Source organism: Canis lupus, chromosome 4 (assembly GCF_011100685.1).
Source record: "Canis lupus familiaris isolate Mischka breed German Shepherd chromosome 4, alternate assembly UU_Cfam_GSD_1.0, whole genome shotgun sequence".
NCBI classification, from domain to species: Eukaryota; Metazoa; Chordata; class Mammalia; order Carnivora; family Canidae; genus Canis; species Canis lupus.
The window spans coordinates 53,457,787-53,473,085 of record NC_049225.1 but is presented as its reverse complement, the minus strand read 5'-3'; the positions used below and the strand labels follow the sequence as shown (position 1 = coordinate 53,473,085).

General features: G+C 35.0%; 1 protein-coding gene across 4 annotated transcripts in view; it reads left to right on the top strand.

Moving 5' to 3' along the window:
• THG1L (tRNA-histidine guanylyltransferase 1 like) overlaps positions 1 to 15,299 on the top strand; it is a 39,106-nt gene that overhangs the window by 736 nt on the left and 23,071 nt on the right. For 3 of the 4 annotated variants that reach the window (XM_038534908.1, XM_038534907.1, XM_038534909.1), the window contains exons 2-3: positions 528 to 635; positions 1,097 to 1,417. In XM_038534908.1, the coding sequence (XP_038390836.1) occupies positions 1,362 to 1,417 (56 nt within the window). In that variant the 5' untranslated portion in view covers positions 528 to 635; positions 1,097 to 1,361. Of the gene's footprint in view, positions 1 to 34; positions 636 to 1,096; positions 1,418 to 15,299 lie in introns of those variants that run through there. The other variant, XM_038534906.1, reaches the window with a different exon arrangement.

The following is a 15,299-nucleotide window of genomic DNA, read 5'->3' as shown; positions in this document are numbered from 1 at the left end:
TGAATACAGCAAAGGGCCCCGGGCATCACGTTGGGGTTTGGGATCTGTGCCTGGGGGGCGGGGGGGGGGCAGATTTTGCAGCTCCCCTTTAGTACAGTGACTGTACTAGTTGAACTTACAATTAATCACTTACTTGCAAAAAGAACATCCCACACTCATTTGCTTCTTTGGGCTCCGCCGCCATTACTCTGTTCTAAGCCTCCATCACCTTCCACCTGGATACAGCCATCGCTGTGTGGATAGTCTCCGTTTTTCACCCTTGTTCCTCTATGTTCCAGCTGCCAGAGATCTTTTTAAAAGTGAAAATCTGGTTCTGTCTCACCGCATTCTCCTAAATAGTCCCATGGCTCCCCGCTGACCGCATGATAAAGGTCTAATATACCTGCAAAGCATATTAAAGCCCCAAATGTCTCAGGCGCTGTGGACTCCAGCCACACTGGCCTTTCATCATTCTACCTGAAGGGGCTTTGAATGTTGTTTCTCCCTTGTGTCTCCTTGCCTCTTCCTGCTTATTTTTCAACTTGCAGTTCAGCCGTCACTTCCTCGGAGAAATCTTGTCTGATTCTGAAAATCACGTCAGATCTCCTTTATGCACTTGGATGTCCATCACTTCTTTTAAAACTCTTCCACAATTCGTAAGTATGTCTTATTTTTATTTATTCGTGAGAGACACAAAGAAGGAGGCAGAGATATAGGCAGAGGGAGAAGCAGGCTCCGTCCTGGGAGCCCAACGCGGAAGCCCAACGTGGGACTGGATCCCAGGACCCCAGGATCACGATCTGAGCTGAAGGCAGATGCTCAATCACTGAGCCACCCAGGTGCCCCCCAATTATGTATTTCTTTATGTCATTACTCTCCTGACTTCATTCCTTGACTATAAACTCCTTGAGGACAGGCAGTGTTTTCCTCGTTATTGAATCCTCAATGCTGACCCATAGAGCCTGGCTTATAGTAGGCATTTAATAAATACGTGTTAGATAAATAAGAACTGCTGTAGTCTAATAATAACATAGTAATTACTACCTATTTTAAGGGCTTATTCTTATGCTAGGTGCTGCTTCAAGTCCTTTCCATGACTATGTTTCTCCTTTTCTAGGACTCTGCGTATTTCCATCAAGAAAAAGAAAAATCTGGATTAACAGTTGCTACATTTCTAAATGATGACCTGACTAAAACCTATAGGTTCATCTTGAAGCAGATGATTTTTGCAACCAAGACAAAGTTAGCTTTCAAAGAAGATCTGCCCAGTTCTCTAATCCCTTGTTGTCAGATGTGGCAAACAGGAATTCTTATACCTGGCAGGTGGACAAGGGCAGTGATTCTCAAACTTCATTATCTCAGAACCCTTTACATCCACCAAAATGACTGAAGATTCCAAAAAGCTTTTATTTATCCAATTTTGTTCTTTTATCTATCGGTATGATTTTATCTATAAATATTTGCCATAAAAACTGAGGACTTTAAAAATAGTTATCAATTCATTTAAAATATCAATAATAAACCCATTACATATTACTATGACACACTTTTATGCTAAAACTATATTTTCCCTAAAACCAGACAAGTGGTTTTGTAAATCTGTCTGGCTTAGTTAAAAAAAAAAAAAAAAAAAACCGTTGGATTCTCATGTCTGCTTCATGCAATCTGTTGTGATTCATATGTCATATGCAAAGTCTTACTGTGCATTCATAAAAGAATAAAGTGAAAAAGGCAAATATTGTCTTAGAATTATTATGGAAAAAGTATTAACCTAGCAGGCTTTCAGAAAGAATTGGTCTCTGAACCACACTTTGAAAATTGCTGAACTAGGGTTGAACTATAGAGCCAAGTATGTGCACAGGAATGATAGAAGAGGCAGAGAAATGAATCAAGTCAGTATTGATTTTGTGCAGGAACACTTCATATTCCAATCTGAATTAGTAATTTTAAAAAGTGATAGGACACTCCTGTGTAACAGCAATACAAATAGTATATGGCGAGTGTATTTTAAGCAAAGAGCAATCTTTTTGTTTTTATTTATTTTTTCTTTTTTCTTTTTGTTTTTAAACAGAAAGTAACTTCATTGAGTTTTGATTTCTATATCATAAGTTTACAGTTAAATGTACAATTTGACGAGTGTTAATAAATTTATAAAGTTGTGTAACCATCACTACAGTCTCATTTGAGAACATTTCCATCAACTCAAAAAAGTTCAGAAATGAAACCCAAAACACTCATGTTTCTGTTTGCAGTAAAACTCTGCCCCCACCTCCAACCCCAGGTGCTTTTGTCTCTAATTTTCCCTTTTCTAGAAATTTCATTTAAACAGAATCATATGTAAACTTAACTGTTAGCTTCTTTAACATAGCATACTATTTTTGAAGCTCATCCAAGTTGAATGTATTAGTAATTCATTCCTTTTTTATTACAGAGTTGTATTCCGTTGTATGGAAGTACCAAATTGTATATAGTTATTCTGTTGTAAGATGTCTTTCACTCATCTTGTTTATCTACTTTCTTGCTGATGGGTTTTTGGATTATTTCTAGATTTTAGCTGCTATGAATATCATGTCCACTCATATACAAATATTTGTGGTACCTAGGAACAGAATTACTAGGTTATATGGTAAGTATATGTATAACATTTTTAAAAACTGTCAGACTACTTTGCAAAATAGGTACTATTTTACATTTCCACTCACAATATATAAGGATCCCAGCTTCTCTGCTTCTTCTCCAACATTTGGTATCATAAGTCATTTAAATCTTAGCCATTCAAGTGGGTATGTAGTATACATAGCAGTAAATAATTGTGATTTAAAATGACAATTTCACAGGTTGCCTGGGGGGCTCAGCTGATGAAGCATCTGCCTTTGGTTCAGGATCCTCAGATCCTGGGATTGAACCCCTCATGGGGCTTCCTGCTCAGTCTGCTTCTTCTTCTGCCCTCCCCCCACTTGTGATTGCTTTCTGCTCTCTTGTGTTCTCTTTCTCAAATAAATAAATATAATCTTTAATAAAATTACATTTTCACAATGAATAATGACAGTGTTTTTTCATATGCTTAGTTGCTATTCATATATTTTCATTGCCTACCGTCTATTAAAGTCTTTTTGCCCATTTTCTTAGATTTGGTTGTTGGTTTTCTTAATTTTGATTTTTTAGGGATTCTTTTTCAGGGTTTCTTAATATGTTCTGGATGCAGGTTCTTTATTAGATGTATGTTTGCAAATATTTTCTTCCAGTCTGTGACTTCTTTTCATTCTTCTTATTTTTCATTCTTAATGGTGTCTTTTGAAGAGCAAGTTTTAAACTTTGATGGAGTCTAATTTAGCAATATGCCTGTCATCATATCGAAGAAATTTTTGCCTAACCTAAAGTTAAAAAGGTTTTTCTCTATAAATGTGACACTGCACTGTCTTGATTACTACAGATTTATGGTAAATTTTGAAATTAGGTCAAATAAGTCCTCAAACTTAGTTTTTTTTAAAAACCATATTAGCTGTTTTTGGTCTTTGGGATTTCTATGTAAATTTCAGCATTAGCTTATCAATTTACACAGCAAAGTCCATTGGTATTTACATAAGAATTCCATTGAATCTTTGGGTCAGTTTTGAGAAAATAGATATCTTAATAACATTGAGTCTTCCAATTTGCAGACTTTAGGCATATCTGCATTGATTTTGGTCTTTAATTTTTCTTGACAATGTCTTATAATTTTTGGTATGTATAGTCTGCACTTCTTTTGTTAAATTTAGTCCCGAATATTTGTATACTGTTGTGAATATAAATTTTTCTTAACTTAATTTCTAATTGGTTGTTTATTGATATTATATTCACATTTTCTTGCCTGTTGCACTGGCTAGAAGCTCCAGTCCAATGTTGAATAGAAGTGGAAAGAGTGGACATCCTTGCTTTGTACCTAATATTGGGGGAAAGCATTGTCTTTCATCTTTAAGTATGGTGTTAGTTGTAGGTTTTGTATATAGCTGCCCTTTATGAAATTAAAAAAGTTTCGTTCTAGGCCTAATTTGTTGAAAGCTTTATTATGTTGGTTGGATTTTGTCAGATGTATTTTCCACATCTGTTGAAATTATCATATGACTTTCTTCTTTATTCCAGGCGTCAGCAATATTTTTTAAAAGGACCGTATAGTAAATATTTTTAGTGTTGTGAGCTACACGATCTCTGTTTCAATCAATCAATTTTGCTCTTATAGCATGAAAGCAATTATAGATAACATGTGAATGAATGGGCATAATTGTATTCCAATAATACTGTATTTACTGAGACAAAAGACATACCAAATTTGGTCTGTGGGCTGTAGATTGCTGACTTTGGCTTTATCCTATTAATATATGCATTACATTAAGTGATATTTAGATGTTAAGCTAATCTGGGTAAACCCTACCTGGTCATAATATATAATCCTTTTTATACATTACTGGAGACAATCACTATTTTTTTAAGGATTTTAACATTTGGGGCACCTGGGTTGCTCAGTGGTTGAGCATCTGCCTTTGGCTCAGGTCGCGATTCTGAGGTCCTGGGATGGAGTCCCATATCAGGCTCCTCACAGGGAGCCTGCCTCTTCCTCCGACTATGTCTCCGCCTCTCTCTCTCTCTCTCATGAATAAATAAATAAAATCTTTTTAAAAAAGAATTTTAACATTTATATTCATGAAAGGTATTGGTCTATAGTTTTCTAATATCTGTGCAGCTTTGGTATCAGGGTAAAATGAGCTGGAAAGTGTTCTCTTCTGTTTTTTAAAGAGTTTTTATGTAATTGCTATTAATAATTCCTTAAATGTTGATAAAATCCACCAGTAAAGGGATGTCTGAGTGGCTTAGTCAACTAGGTGTTTAGCTGTTGATTTCAGTTCAGGTCATGTCTCAGGTTCCTGGGATTGGGTATCAGGTTGGGCTCCATGCTCAGCAGGGAGTCTGCTTGAGGATTTCTCTTCTTCTGCTCCTCCCCCTGCACACTCACTTTCTCTCTTCCTCTCTCTCAAATAAATAAATGGATCTAAAAAAAAAAAACAAATTCATCAGTAAAGAAAGCCATCTGGGCCTCAACTTGCCTATATTTTTCAGTAATTCAATTAAGTAATGTCTTTACTTGATATTAGCCCATTCAGATTTTGTATTTCATTTGGAGTTAATTTTGTCATTTCTGTCTGCAAATTTGTTCATTTCAACTAAGTTGTCGAATTATTGGCATAAGATTGCTTATAATATTCCTTTTTAATCTTTTTAATTTTGTAGGGTGCAGAATATTTCCTCTCTCGTTCCTAATTTTGGTAATTTGTCTTTTCTCTTTTTCTCTTGGTCATTTTACTAACATTTTATCAATTCTGTAGATCTTTTGAAAGAACGATCAGTTTTATTGATTGTGTCTAGTGTTTTGCTGTTTTTTTAAAACATTGATTTCTGTTGAGATCTTTATTATTTCCTTCCTTTTACTTACTTTGGGTTTAATTGCTCTTCTTTTCTAATTTCTTAAGTTGAGAGCTTAGTTAATTGTTTTTTTTTTTTTTTAGGTTATTGATTTTAAATCTCATTTCCTTCCTGATACAAACATTTTAAAGCTATGAATTTCCCTCTTGTGTACTGCTTTACCTATATCCTATTAGTTTTAATATGTCATGATTTTATGTTCATCCAGTAGAGATGCTTTTCTTGCTTATTATATTTTTATTTTTTATTTAAATTCAGTTAACACACAGTGTATTATTAGTTTCAGAAGTAGAAGTCAGTGATTTATCAGTCTTACATGATACCCAGTGCTCATTTTATCATGTGCCCTCTTTAATGTCCATCACCCAGTTAACCCGTTTCCCCATCCCACTCCCCTCCAGCAACCCTCAGTTTGCTTCCTGTGATTTAAGAGTCTCTTATGGTTTGTTTCCCTCTCTAATTTCATCTTCTTTTATTTTTCTCTTCCTTCCCCTATGACCCTCTGTTTTATCCTTAAATTTCACATATGAGTGAGATCATATGATAACTGTCTTTCTCTGATTGACTTATTTTGCTTAGCATAATACCCTCCAGTTCCATCCACATTGTTGCAAATGGCAAGATTTCCCTTTTTTTGTTAGTTGAGTAATATTCCGTAGTGTAATATATATACCAGATCTTCTTTATTCATCTCTTGATGGACATCTGGGCTCATTCCATAGTTGGGTTGTTGTGGACATTGCTGCTATAAACATTGGGGTGCAGGTGCCCCTTTGGATCTCTACATTTGTATCTTTGGGGTAAATCCCTAGTAGTGCAATTGCTGGGTCATAGGATAACTCTATTTTCAACTTTTTGAGGAACCTCCATACTATTTTCCAGAGTAACTGTGTCAACTTGTATTCCCACCAAGAGTGTAAGAGGGCTCCCCTTTCTCTGCATCCTTGCTAACATCTGTCATTTCCTAACTTGTTAATTTTAACCATTCTGACTGGTGTGAGGTGGTATCTCACTGTGGTTTTGATTTGTATTTCCCTAATGCCCAGTGATGTGGAGCATTTTTTCATGTGACTGTTGGCCATTTGTATGTCTTCTTTGGGGAAATGTCTGTGTCTTCTGCCCATTTCTTGATTGGATTATTTGTTCTTTGAGTGTTGAGTTTGATAAGTTCTTTATAGATCTTGGGTATTAGCCCTTTATCTGATAAGGCATTTGCCAATATCTTCTCCCATTCTGTCAACTTTTTTTTTTTTTTTTTGTCAACTGTTTCACTTGCTGTGCAAAAGCTTTTTATCTTGATGAAGTCCCAATAGTTCATTTTTGCCTTTGTTTCTCTTTCTTTGGAGACATGTCTAGCATGGAGTTTCTGCAGCCAAGGTCACAGAGATTGCTGCTTGTGTTCTTCTCTAGGATTTTGATGGATTCCTGTCTCACATTTAGGTCTCCATCCATTTTGAGTCTATTTTTGTGTATGGTGTAAGACAGTGGTCCAGTTTCATTCTTCTGCATGTGACTATCCAACTTTCCCAACACCGTTTGTTGAAGAGACTGTCTTTTTTCCATTGGATATTCTTTTCTGTTGTTGAAAATTAGTTGACTGACCATAGAGTTGAGGGTCCATTCCTAGGTTCTCTATTCTGTTCCATTGATGTGTCTGTTTTTATGCCAGTACTGCACTTGGTGATTACAGCTTTGTAGTAGAACTGAAAGTCTGGAATTGTAATGCCACCAGCTTTGGTTTTCAACATTCCTTTGGCTATTCAGGGTCTTTTCTGGTTCCATATGAATTTTAGAATTATTTGTTCCAGCTCTGTAAAAAAAGTTGATGGTATTTTGATAGGGATTGCACTGAATGTATAGATTGCTCTGGGTAGCATAGACATTTTAACAATATTCTTCCTATCCTTTCTAAATTTCTTTCATGACTGTTCTGTAGTTTTCAGAGTACAGATATTTTGCCTCTTTGGTTAGGTTTATTCCTAGGTTTTTGGTACAATTGTAAATGAGATTGATTCCTTATTTTCTCTTTCTTCTATTTCATTGTTAGTGTATAGAATGCAACTGGTTTCTGCGCATTGATTTTGTATCCTGCCACTTTGCTGAATTCCTGTTTGAGTTCTAGCCCAAATACTGTAATAAGAGATGAGGAAGAACACTATATAATAATTAAAGGGTCTATTCAATAAGACCTAACAATTGTAAACATTTATGGCCCTAATACGGAGCAACCAATTATATAAACTAACTAGTAACAAAATTAAAGCAGCACATTGCTAATATACAATAATAGTAGGGAATTTCACACCCCACTTACTGCAATGGACAAATAATCTAAGCAGAAGATCAGCAAGGAAACAAGGGCTTTGAATGACACGCTGGACCAGATGGACTTCACAGGTATATTCAGAGCCCTCCATCCTAAAGCAACACAATACACATTCTTCTCAAGTGCACATGAAACATTCTCCAGAAGAGATTACATACTGGATCATAAATCAGGTCTCAACCAGTACTAAAAGATTGGGATCATTCTCTGCATGTTTTTAGACCATAATGCTTTGAAACTAGAGCTCAGTCATAGGAGGGAATTTGGAAAGAACTCACATACACGGAGGTTAAAGAGCATCCTCCTAAGGAATGGATGAGTCACCCAGGAAATTAAAGAAGAATTTTAAAAATTCATGGAAACTAGTGAAAATGAAAACACAACTGTTTGAGACCTTCGTGATGCAGCAAAGGCAGTCCTAAGAGAGAAGTATATAGCAATACAAGCCTTTTTTAAGAAACAAGGTCTCAAATATACAACCAAATACACAACTTAACCGTATACCTAAAGGAACTGGAGAAAGAACAGCAAATAAAACCTAAACCCATAAGAGAAAAAGAATTAATAAAGATTTGAGCAGAAATCAGTGAAATAGAAACCAGAAGAATGGTAGAACAGATCAACAAAACTAGGAGCTGATCTTTGTTTTTTTTTTTTTAATAATAAATTTATTTTTTATTGGTGTTCAATTTGCCAACATACAGAATAACACCCAGCGCTCATCCCGTCAAGTGCCCATCTCAGTGCCCGCCACTCAGTCACTCCCACCCCCCGCCCTCTTCCCCTTCCACCACCCCTATTTTGTTTCTCAGAGTTAGGAGTCTTCCATGTTCTGTCTCCCTTTCTGATATTTCCCACTTATTTTTTCTCCTTTCCCCTTTGTTCCCTTTCACTATTACCTATATCCCCCAAATGAATGAGACCATATAATGTTTGTCTTTCTCTGATTGACTTATTTCACTCGGAGTTGGATCTTTGAAAGAGTTAATAAGATCAATAAACCCCCTGGCCAGACTTATCAAAAAGAAAAGAGAAAGGAAGGACCCAAATAAATAAAATCATGAATGAAAGAGAAGAGATCAGAACCAACACTGAAGAAACACAATTATAAGACCATATTATGAGCAACTATATGCCAACAAATTAGGCAATCTAGAAGAAATGGATGCATTCCTAGAATTGTATAAACTTCCAAAACCAAGAAAGGAAGAAATAGAAAACCTGTCAGACCCTAACCAGCAAAGAAATGGAAGCAGTCATCAAAAATCTCCCAACAAATAACAGTGGAGGGACCTGTGTCTTCCCAGGGGTATTCTACCAAATATTTTTAAAAATAATTAATATATATTCTTGTAAAGCTGTTTCAGAAAATGTAAATGGAAGGAAAACTTCCAGACTTTCTATGAGGCCAGCATTACCTTGATCCCAAGGCAAGACCAAAAAGGAGAATTACAGACCAATATCCCTGATGAACATGGATGTAAAAATTTTCACCAAGATTGGCTAGTATCTACTAGCTAATAGGATCCAACAGTACATTAAAAGCATTATTTACCATGACCAAATGGGATTTATTTCTGGGCTGCAAGAGTGGTTCAACATCCACAAATCAATTGATGTGATACACACTACATTAATAAAAGAAAGGGCAAGAACTATATGATCCTCTTAGTAGATGCAGGAAAAGCATTTGACAAAGTACAGTATCCTTTCTTGATTAAAACTCCCCAAAGTGTAGGGATAAAGGGAACATACCTCAATATCATAAAAGCTATATACAAGGAGCCCACAGTGAATATTATTCTCAATGGGGAAAAACAAAGCTTTTCCCCTAATGAGAGGAATACAATAGGGATGTCCGCTCTCACCAGTGTTGTTCAACATAGTACTAGAAGTCCTAGCCTCAGCAATCAGACAACAAAAAGAAATAAAAGGATCCAAATCAGCAAAGTAGTCAAACTCTTACTCTTCAGAGATGACATGATACTCTATGTGGAAAACCCAAAAGATTGCACCCCAAAAGAAGAAATTTTAAAATTTCTCTTGTGATTTCTTCTTGATTCATGAATTATTTAGAAGCATATTGTTTAATTTCCAACAATATAGAGCTTTTCCAGATTTGCTTCTATTATTGGTTTCTAATTTCATTCCACTATGGTGGGACACCTGGGTGGCTCAGCAGCCGAGTGTCTGCCTGAGGCACAGGTGTGATCCCAGGATCCGGCATCAAGTCCCACATTGGGCTCCCTATGAGGAGCCTGCTTCTCCCTCTGTGTATGTCTCTGCCTCTCTCTCTGTGTGTGTCTCTCATGAATAAATAAATCTTAAAATAATTCCACTATGGTCAGAGAACATATTTGTATGATATCAACCCTTATAAATGTATTGTCACTTGTCCTATCACCTAGCATATGGTATATTCTAGAGAATCTTTAATGTGTACTGGAAAAGAATGTATATTCTACTGTTGTTGGGTGGAGTGTTCTAGTTGTTTAATAGTATTGTTCAAGTATTCTATATCCTTTGTGATTTGCTGTCTAGTTATATTATCAGTGAGAGAGAAATGTTGAAATATCCAACTGTAATTACTGAATAGTCTGTTTTCTCCTTTCAAAGCTAAAAATTTTGGCCTCACATATCTTGGGTTTCTCTTGTTAGATGCAAGTTTATTTGGAATTGCGATATCTTTTTGATAAATTTGCCCTGTTGTCATTATGAAATGTTCCTCTCTGTCTCTAGCGATTTTTTTAAAGTCTATTTTAATACAGCCTCTCCAGCTTTCTTGTGGTTAGTGTTTCCTTGATATACCTCTTCCCATCCAATCACTTTCCTATTAGTTAGCTTTCTAGCCTCATTCTTGTTACAAATGTAAGATTTCATTCTTTCCTATGGCTGAATAATACCTATCTCACATCTCCTTTATCCATTCATCTGTTGATGGACACAGGCTGCTTCCATAATGTGGCTATTGTAAATAATGCTGCAATAAACATAGAGGTGCATGTATCCCTTTGAATTAGTGTTTTTATTTATTTAGGTAAACACTCGGTAGTGCAATTACTGGATAGTAGGGTGGTTCTATTTTTAACTTTTTGAGGAATCTCCATGCTGTTTCCACAGTGGCTGCACCAGTTTGCATTCCCACTAATAGTGCAAGAAGGTTTCTTTTTCTCCACATCCTTGGCAACATTTATTGTTTCTGGAGCTTTTTATGTTAGCCATTCCAACAGGTTGAGGTGATATTTAATTGTAGTTTTGATTTGCATTTCCCTGAGGATCGGTGATGTTGAGCATCTTTTCATGTATCTGTTGGCCATCTCTATGTCTTCTTTCGAGAAATGAATATTCATGCCTCTGACCCTTTTTAAATTGGATTATTTGGGGGATTTTGGCTGTTGAGTTGTATAAGTCCTTTATATATTTTGGATACTAACCTTTTTTTGGATATATCATCTGTAAGTATCTTCTCCCATTCAGTAGGTTGCCTTTTTGTCTTGTTGATTGTTTCCTTAAATGTGCAGGAAATTTTTATTTTGATGTAGTCTCAATAGTTTATTTTTGCTTTTCTTTCTCTTGCCTCAGAAGACATATGTAGAAAAATGTTTGCTATGGTCAGTGTCAGAGACAGTATTGCCTGTGCTCTCTTCTAGGATTTTTATGACTTCAGGTCTCACATCTAGATCTTTAATCCATTTTGGGTTTATTAATCCATTTATTTAATCATTTTGGTATAAGAAAGTAGTCCAGTTTCATTCTTTTGCAGTAGCTGGACAGTTTTCCCAAGACTATTTGTTGAAGAGACTATCTTTACCTCATTGGATAGTCTTTCCTTCTTTGTTGAAGATTAATTAACCATATAATTGTGGGCTGATTTCTGGGTTTTCTATTCTGTTCTATTGATCTATGTTTCTATTTTTGTGCCAGTATCATACTGTTTTGGTTACTACAGCTATGTAACATAACTTGAAATTCAGAATTGTGATGCCTCCAGGTTTGCTTTTTTAAAGATTGCTCTGGGGATTCCTGGGTGGCTCAGCAGCTGAGCATCTGCCTTCAGCTCAAGGCATGATCCTGGGGTCCTGGGATTGAGTCCCACAACGAGCTCCCTGAAGGGAGCCTGCTTCTCCCTCTGCATGTGTCTCTGCCTCTCTCTCTCTCTGTCTCTCATGAATAAATAAATAAAATCTTTAAAAGAAAAAAAAAAGATTGCTCTGGCATTTCAGGGCCTTTTGTATTTCCATACAAATTTTAGGATTATTTGTTCTAGTTCTGTGAAAAATCCTTTTGGTATTTTGGTAGAGATTGCATTGAATATATAGATTACATTGGATAGTAAAGACATTTTAACAATATTTGTCTTCTAGTCCATGAACATGTCTTTCCATTTCTTTGTGTCTTCTTCAATTTCTTTCATCAATGTTTTATAGTTTTCAGAGTACAGGTCTTTCGCCTCTTTGGTTAGGTTTATTTTTAGGTATCTTACTATTTTTGGTATAGTTGTAAATGGGATTGTTTTCTGAATTTCTCTTTCTACTGCTTCATAATTAGTGTATAGATATATAACAGTTTTCTACACATCAATTTCTTTTTATCTTGCAACTTGACTAAATTCATTTATCAGTTCTAGTATTTTTTTTTTGGTGGAGTTCTTTGTGTTTTCTATATATAGCATCATGTCATCGGCAAATAATGAGAGTTTCTACTTCTTCCTTCCTGATTTGGATGACTTTTATTTCTTTTTTGTTCTCTGAATGCTGTGGCTAGGACTTCCAGTACTATGTTGAATAAAAGTGGTGAGAGTGGATATCCTTGCCTTGTTCCTGTCTTTAGAAAAGTTCTGTTTTTCCCCATGGAGTGTGGTGTTTACTGTGGGATTTCCATATATGGCCTTTATTTTTTTTAATATTTTATTTATTTATTCATGAGAGACAGAGAGACATAGGCAGAGGGAGAAGTAGGCTCTCTGTGGAGAGCCCAATTCAGGACTCATCCCAGGACCCCTGGATCATGACCTGACCCAAAGGCCAATGCTCAACCCCTAAGCCACCCAGATGCCCCATATATGGCCTTTATTGTGTTGAGAAATTTTACCTCTAAACCTACTTTGTTGAGGGCTTTTATATGAATAAATGTTGTACTTTGTCAAATGTTTTTTCTGCATCTATTGAAATGATCATATGATTTTTATCCTTTTATTGAAGTGATGTATCATGTTAATTGATTTACAAACTACTCTTGCATCCCAGGAATAAATCCCACTTGATTGTGATGATTTTTTAAGTGAATTTTTGGATTTGGTTTACTATTATTTTGTTGAGGATTTTTGCATCTATGTTCGTAAGAGATGTTGGCCTCTGTTCTTTTTTTTTTTTTAATTTAGTTTTGGGTAATGCTGCCCTCATAGAATGAATTTGGAAGTTTTCCCGCTGCTTGCATTTTTTTTGGAATAGTTTAAGAAAAATAGGTATTAATTCTTCTTTAAGTATTTGGTAGAATTCATTTGTGAAGCCATCTACTTTTTGGACTTTTGTTTGTTGGGAGTTTTTTGATTACTGATTCAATCTCCTTGCTGGTAATTGGTCTGTTCTTATTTTCTATTTCTTCCTGCTTCAGTTTTGATAGGTTATATGTTTCTAAGAATTTATCCATTTTTCTAGGTTGTCCAATTTTTTGGCATACAGTTTTTAATACTATTCTCTTACAATTGTTTGCATTTATGTGGTGTTGGTGGTTATTTCTCCTTTCATTTGTAATTTTGAATTTTCTCTCTCTCTCTCTCTCTCTCTCTCTCAGTCTGGCTAGAGGTTTATTAATTTTGTTGATCTTTTCAAAGAACCAGCTCCTGGTTTCATTGATCTGTCCTGCTTCTTTAGTTTCTGTGTCACTTATTTCTGCTCCAATCTTTATTATTTCCTTCCTTTTGCTGGTTTTAGGTTTTGTTGTTCTTTTTCTAGTTCCTTTAGGTATAAGATTAGGTTAATAGATTTCCCAAGGATAGGTTAGTACTTATTTAATTCTGGTAAAATATGTTTCACCAGAACTCCATTTCCTCCTTTTTGCTTTATGCTATTATTATCATATATATCATACCTATATATGTTATAAACTGAATAGCAATATATTCATGCCTTGAACAAACATATTTTTCAAAGAAATTAAGAAAGAAAAATTATATGGCCTTTTATATTTACCTACATGTTTTTTATTTCCCATGCTCTTCTTTCCTCCCTGCAAATCCAAGTTATTGTCAAGCATAATTTCTTTTAATATTTCTTGGAAGACAGGTCTGCTAGCAACAACTTCTCTCAGTTTTTATTTCTTTTTTTTTTTCAGTTTTTATTTCTATGTAAATATTTTACCTTCATCTTTGAAGACTAGTTTCATTGGATATAGAATTCCTAATTGATCTCTTCCATTTCTTTCTTTCAGCACCTTGAATCTGTAGATTCAGTATCCTCTTTTGTTTCTGAGGAGAAGTTAGCCAGTAGTTATATTTTTATTCCCTCCCTCCATGCATAATGAGTCATTGTTCTTTTGAAGCTTTCATAATTTTTTCCTTGTTCTTAGCTTTTGGGAGTTTGGGTATCATGAGTTTAGGTGTGGTTCTCTTTATTTTTATCTTATTTGGGGTTTGTTGAGATTCTCTATCTATAAGTTTGTTTTGTTTCTCTTAAATCAATTCTGGAAAGGTTTCAGCCATTATTTCTTCAAATATTTTTCCTACTTATTTTCTTTCTCTTTTTCTTCAGGGACTCCCATTAACACATGTCGGAATTCTTACTATTATCCTGAAAGTCTCTGATGCTCTATTTATTTTCCTTTATCCTTTTTATCTCTAGTCTTTGGATTGAATCATTTCTACTGATCTGTCTTCAAGTTTACTGATTCTTTCTTCTACCATCTCAATTTTAATGTTGATCTTATCTAGTGAAATTTTCACTTCAATTGTACTTTTCAACTCTCAAATTTCAATTTTTGATAACTTTTACATGTTAATATTTCCAATTTGTTTGTTATCACCATATATTTAATTCTTTGAACATATTTATACTTTCTTTGAAGTTTTTGTCTGTGAAATCCAACATCTGGACCCCCCCTCACAGTAAATTTCTATTCACGGAAAGCTATCCTTTGATTTGTTAATGGGCCTGATAGATTTTTGCTCTCATCTTTCATGAAAGGACATCCGTAATTGTCAAATAACATATGGACTTCTGTAGTTGTTTTTTTTTTTATTTTTTTTGGACAAATTATGTAAGGCATAGCAGAAGGTATTATTTACTTAATGATAGAAATCTTAGAAATCTATCTGCAATGACTCTTTCCATCTGAATCTTGTTGAGGGTTAAGTAATGATCCAAAAATTCTTGTCCAGAAATGGAAAGTTCTGGGATTGGTTCTTTTCTGTGATTGCTATTATCTACCAACTGAAAGCCTAGAGGAGAGTTTCCATTCACTGATTAATTAATTTATTCATTCAGCAAATATTTAATGAACCCCTAAAATATGTTAAGCTCTGTTCTAGAAACTAGGAATA